This window comes from Asterias rubens, chromosome 6 (genome assembly GCF_902459465.1).
Source record: "Asterias rubens chromosome 6, eAstRub1.3, whole genome shotgun sequence".
NCBI classification, from domain to species: Eukaryota; Metazoa; Echinodermata; class Asteroidea; order Forcipulatida; family Asteriidae; genus Asterias; species Asterias rubens.
The window spans coordinates 1,463,477-1,470,060 of record NC_047067.1 but is presented as its reverse complement, the minus strand read 5'-3'; the positions used below and the strand labels follow the sequence as shown (position 1 = coordinate 1,470,060).

General features: G+C 37.9%; 1 protein-coding gene across 2 annotated transcripts; it reads right to left on the bottom strand.

The window, feature by feature from the left end:
* Positions 1–5: 5 nt before the first annotated feature.
* Positions 6–6,467, bottom strand: LOC117291507 (dnaJ homolog subfamily C member 22-like). 2 transcript variants are annotated; one of them, XM_033773253.1, is made up of 4 exons: positions 6,410–6,467; positions 2,924–3,601; positions 2,034–2,275; positions 6–1,659 (listed from the first exon to the last, which is right to left on the bottom strand). In XM_033773253.1, the coding sequence occupies exons 2-4, from the start codon at positions 3,519–3,521 to the stop codon at positions 1,432–1,434; spliced, it is 1,068 nt and encodes a 355-aa protein (XP_033629144.1). In that variant the 5' UTR covers positions 3,522–3,601; positions 6,410–6,467; the 3' UTR covers positions 6–1,431. The 2 variants fall into 2 exon arrangements, with proteins under 2 accessions (XP_033629144.1, XP_033629145.1); XM_033773254.1 differs by lacking the exon at positions 6,410–6,467 and adding an exon at positions 6,320–6,373.
* Between the last annotated feature and the right edge of the window lie 117 nt (positions 6,468–6,584).

Genomic DNA, 6,584 nt, shown 5'->3' with positions numbered 1-6,584 from the left:
GATTGTAATTTCCAAAGACAATTTGTTTTTACTTGATTGTGTTCATTCAAAGATAGAATATAACATTTTACCTAATGTATATGTAACTCTTCATTTGCTAAAAGTATTAGAAATTGGTACAATCAAAGTGATGCATAATTCTGTGTATATTCCTTGAAATTTAAAATAAAAATATTTCACACACCAACAAAACAATGAAAATACCAATTTTGGTGAATTGTAGCATTGATCAAGTATTCTGTAATATCGATTGTATAGTACCCAAGTGAAACTAAAACCGAGTATTTAACTAATGCTAAAAATCTCCAAACCAATTAATAACCGTCTCCATTATAAATTTCTGTAAACATAACCAAGCAGTTTATAAGGCTGAGAATTGTTGCTTGTGAACATTTCAAAAATTTAGCTTGTTGGGCCTGGGTTTTCTTCTTATTCTGAACACAGAACCTCCCAGATGTTGCAATATTTTATTGTAAATTTGATGTACTTTTATCTTTTTAACTTCTCCATTTTTTTTAGGTTTTGTGGAAATAAATAAATTCAGGAGGTTTCCAGACTCTGTGCATCACCAGAAAAACTATTTTGGTCTCCGTTTGACGATTGTGTTTACTTCTTTCAAGAAAATTTGAAGACTTTGAGAAAGAAATCTGATCAATTCAGTAAAAAATAATACTGTAAACTTTTCTGAATTCAACAGCCATCTTTTGTCAGATTCCCTGTATACACATATGGCACTGATAGTTTTAATTTTCAAGGCACCAGACTGGTTGAAAAAAAGATACAAATTTTGCATAAATTGTTTAATACTCACAGAGTCAGCCTCGTTTCTTTGACAAGATCAACTGTGGCATCTAAATTATACTTTTATACTTAAAAGTCACATTCTGAAAACTTAAATTGGCAAGATACCTGTTCTTGGGTTTATGCAAATAAGGTGTCCACAATAAACCATATGCGATTTAGATTAGAATAATGTCCGTGTTAAATGACATGCTTAGTCACAAAGAAGCTACCGATTAAATATATGAATTCCCCAGACTGTAGAGACAGTTGCTATGGCACATTGTTTATAGGGTAAGCTTTTCTATAGCAACCTCCAGATGAGCAAACTTTTTATAATGATTTGTACAATTCTACAATTTGTTTTAGAATTCTTAGGTTACTTGACTTATTTACTTAGATAAATAGCGTTTGGACCTTAAGTTTTTAAAAAGTATCTCTGTGAAGCGCCTTGAGTATCTTTTATTTAGGCGGACTTTGGCATAACATGTTATTTATTATTATTAACACAAACAATCTTCCCCCCCAAAATGCCACAACCAAGACTTATCATGCACGATGATGTCAGTTGTCATGTGAATCGACCATTGAACTTGCCAAACCATGGCCATGTGATGATTTCTCAAGGAGTAGATTTGGTTAGGATTTCAGTTACATATCATGAAACTCATACTCTTTTTGTTTCCGGTAATTCTGTCTCCGAGCCCGCTTCTCCTTGATCTTAGACAATGTCTCATAGGCTGATTGAATCTTCATGAAAGCCGCAGCAGCCTCTTCTTTGTTTCCATTGCGAATCTTGTCCGGATGCATCTCTCGAACGAGCGTCCGGTAACGCTTGGTGATTTCCGCTTGGGTCACACCCTTGGAAAGCCCTAAAACCTGTTTCCAATGATAAACACACAGACACAGACACAAACACATAAATGTTTGTTGACCCAGTTACATGAGGACTTCTTATCATTCTCCCACTGTTTGGAAACGAGGACATCCCAGATCACTTTTCTCATATTTGTTGAAGTTTTCAGATTTTCAGCCTTGCGCCAACTCAATTTGTTCATATTACAACAATCCCAAAACTAATTATGAGAATCCTTGTCGTCTCTCCTTAATCAAGTCAAGGGTTTCATAGCAAAGATATTTTCAAAGGAAATCGATTACTCAAGAAACTGCTACAAAAAAACATGCAAGTGGGCAGGGATAACTTGCGATTTTGACCCGGAAGATTGTACCAAAAAAAAAAGGTATAAACTTGCCTGATAAGCATTCTGTTCTCCTTCAGGATCTAAGGACTGCACAAATCGACTCCACATATTCTCCCAACCCTTCTCCCATCCCTCATGGAACAGCGCCTTAATGGTCTCTTTAAATTCCTTCCAGATGGGAGAACCGAAGAAGTGGTCGACAGCATCCCTGAATCGAATGGTCTCTCCCTCGGAAGTCGTGACTGACGCGTTGAAGTAGAGGGCAGAACCCCACAAACTCATGATCATAGATCCTGTCAGAAAAATTTACAAAAAATACAGACTAATTATTTATTATTACAAAAGCGCGAGTGGAATGCAGAAAAAATATAGCGCTTCTGCGTCCCATATCCACAAGAATGAAGTCTTACATGTTAGCAGGTTGGTGGTTAAAAAAGCAAAAATTGTCTTGTTTTAACACTAAAAGAGGAGGGGGGGGGGGAATTACAATGTTTGTTTTGTTGTTGATTTTGAGAACATGATTAATGGTCATTTTGTGTCTTCAGTTTTTAATTCTTCTGCTGTCTCTTAACAGTATTTTAGCAGAAATATTTATTGGGAGAATTGATAGGGTCTACTCGTATGGAGTTTAAAGTGAGTAACCATTTAGTTTTTGTTTTCCTTCTCAAGTTCTCAGCCGCCCCCCCCCCCCCCTCCTCAAAGATCTATTAAGCCCTTTTCAAACTACTCTATTCCCCTAGCACATGGGCATACTCCGGGGAATTGCCATCCCTTCTCTGGAGTAGGGGTAAGTGTAAAAACCTGTGGGTATTTTTGAAACATGCAGCTGGAACACTGTGGAATACAGACCTACATGTAGGTGGGAACAGTATGAAAGTGAGCTGGGGTAACTGGTGCGACACCATATGCAACCAAGCTTTTCCTTCATCATAAATACTTACCAGCGACAAAAAGCACAAAGAGACGACTACAGAAGCCTCTTTGACTGGGCTTCCTTTTGAAGCTTCGATCTCTCTGGAACAGAATGGCGCTAAGCAAAGCCATGTATACAACAATGTGAGGGTTACTGATTAGCTTCACTGCGGGTATGACAGCTCCCACTATCGCCCACTTAAAATGTCCAGTTTCCCGGCCGATATTTCCAACAATGTGGACACCGATGGCAACACAGAATGGTACGACGAGGCTTCGGACTATCGGGTACGCCACAGCAAAGTCCTCGGAGATGGCGAGCATAGACAGGTACCCCAGGAAAGTTCCAAAGCATGCTTGGCCGATGAAACGACTCGGGTTGAACGGTGGTGATTTGCGTATTCTGATCATTTCAGTGAGACGTTCCATGTAGTACGGCTCCTCATTTGCCGAATCAACATACGTGGGTAGACGCCACATGTCACGAAACCAACCCAGACCGAATATACCGCCACCAGTTGCCCACCAGACGAATGCGTGTCTGTCTCGACCCAGATAGAAGTGATGCACACCCAGCCATCCCAAAAACCACCAGAGCACATACGCCACAAATAGATTCTTTGCCATCTTGGATCACCGTCTCCTCTCTACTGTGTGTGCACTTCACATTAAACTCACGCCACACTTTGTGTCAAATATCACCTCATCTAGATGCAAAAGTAAAAAGGAAAAAGTTATCAATTGGTTCTAGCATTTAATATTAATGTATAGTGACTTTTTTACTGCTCAGTATCATTATTTGGGCAATTCCACGATTACTCAAAATAAAATCTCTGATACACTTTGAGAATTTTTGGGCTGTAGTCTTTGAACAAAAAAAACTGTTATCCTCATAGCCTTGCCCCATTTGTGTGGCCAACTTCATCACCAAAGATGTGATCCAGAAAAAAGTGTCATTACAAGACACACAAAATTGGTTTAACTCCTGTTACATTTTCATAATGTGAGCAACCGTTTTTGTGTGGACCAGCGTTGCACGCAAAAAATGTAGGTCTAACATGCATATCCGTATGCTGAAAATAAATGATTGGTACGCAATGCTGGTCACATATCGGATTACAAATCGAAAACGGTCGGCATGTAAACATCACGTGTAGGGCAAAAAGATATGAATGGATTTGTACACGTCACTCAACTATTAGGGAGGTTTAGGCTGCATGTTACACGAGCAACATGAACGAGAACGTCATTTGTTGTTAAAATCTCGCGTTTTTAGCATACCTGAAAATCCCATTTTTCACTTCAGGTACGTACGTGCGCACGACGTGATACGTGAGCATGAAAATAAATAAGCCCTAAGTGGTGACGTCACCTAGAAACAGCACAATTTTTAAACATTCATATTTTTTGTTACGTAACGTGCAGCTAAACCTCGCTATGACTAGGTTTGTGGAGACAATAAAGGAATGGTTCTAGGCTGGCTGGAGTGCTAGTGCTTTGCTTAACTGTTGAAATATTTTATAATTATTATTATAAATATAGTATTTTGTTCATAAAACCCTTTTTATTTTTAAAGTTTTTTCTCTTTTAACAAATTATTATTATAAATTTATTTACTAATTTTTAAGTAAAAATTAAATTCCGCCTAGGTAGTAGTTAAAAAGCAGGACAGGAGTTCTTTTCAGAACTGAGTCTTTCAAACATCCAATAAATCTACTCCGTGGTAGGTAGAATAAAGAAATACAGTTCAAGACAGTTCTCTAAAGAACAAACTATACCTGGCAAGTGGGCACATGTGGTGTTACCACAAACCAAAAAATATTGACACTCCACCATGCAATGCCTCAATTCCTATATAAAAACTAAATTGCAAATAATTCCTTTTTAATTTGCTGAGTTTTACTAATTCCCCATGTTTACTTGATCATAGATGGTTCACAGCCATAGCCAACTAGCCACACAAGTGGGGCTAGAAGGGGTGGTTCGGGTACCGGTCAACTCGGTCCCATGACAGGGAAGCTTGCACGGGCGGGAGGGAAGGGGGGGGGAGGGACAAATTTATTTAAACAATAATAATATTTGTTATTTATTTTCGAACAACATTAATTTCCTTAATAGTTTTAGCTTTTTAATTGTAGATTTTGGATATTATTTAATATTCTTATAAGTTAACTTGAAAGTTTTCTTTATTTCCTTTCTTTATTTTTTATTAATTATGTAATTCTTACTGTTTTTATATCATTTAATTTTAAATTTAAGTTACTTGAAAAGAAATCAAAGAGGATTCAGTTATTAATGTTTGTCAATTTATGAATTGTTGAGAGCCATACAGAAAACAATGCTCTGGTTGAAAGCAAAGAAACATCTAAGACATTTTTGGGGGGCCAACACAATCGGTAATTTTCAACAGAAATTTTCAGAAACAAATGGGTCGCTTTTGAAGGCATCGAATATTATACCCTGAACATCGGTGCACACTTATCCCGTTACATGTACACAAAAAAAACGGTCAAAGGACATAGTTATGATTGTTTTCCAATTCAAAGAAAACATACAACTACTTCCCGTCAACCATACGGACCGAGTTGACTTTGGACCGAGTTGACTTGGGACAGAGTTGACTTGGGACAGAGTTGACTCGTAAGCGCTAGAAGTGCTTAATGCTGGCAAAAGTCGGGTTCTACTACTTGCCGTCAACTCGCCGTCAACTCACTAGCGCCGTCAACTCGCCGTCAACTCCTCCAATATACATTTAAAATCCACAAAAGAAGCATAGAACTGTAAAGTATCAGCTCAAAGAGCATTCACGCAAGTTTTAGGTCATATTTCGGAATAAAAATTGAGTTTTTTTCTCGTGATTCTGGAAGCCGATTGGGAAAAGTTTCGTGAAAAAAAATTCTGGAAGCCGATTTGGGAAAAGTTTCCGTATGGCGCCACCACTTTTTCACTCATTTTTACAAAAAGGGATATCTCATTGAGGTAAATTAGATACTATATTATTTCATATCGAATGAAAAAGTGGTGGCGCCATACGGAAACTTTTCCCCGAAAAACTCTCGACCGCCATCTTGCTTTTTTACAATGATTAGTCTTTGCCCAAGATGTCAATGATTGGTACTTTTTTGTTATCAACACAAAGTCGTTTTTGTGAATGAAATTTGTACCGAAAACCATGAGATATGTAGTTTAGCCCAGACTTAACACTTCCGTGCCCCCCTTTCTATAGATTTTTCATGTAAATTGAATGAGTTGACGGCGCGAAAATGAGTTGACGGCGAGTAGACGGCAAGTCGGCGAGTTGACGGCAAGTAGTAGGACCGCAAAAGTCTGCTACACAAAAATAACAAAAACAAGGTCGGCCTATTGGCAATTATTATTTGATTAAACTTTAGTTAATAAAATCTAAAGTTACTTTTAAAAACTACCTGTCTGTCTGACTTCAAAGTAAACGGCAGTGTACAGTGCACTACACAATTGTGATTTACAAATACTTGTGAATACTTGCAAATACTTACCATGCTTAAGTACGACGTGTACTTCTCTGCTTGGCTAGTTTATATCTCCCGAACCTTGCAAGCAATCGAAAAAAACACCTGTATTTCAGTTGAAAATGACACCCTGATCCGTTCAGTGCTGTTACTTCGTTTGACACGTCAAGGTACTTGATAAATTGCAAGATAATTGGAGAGG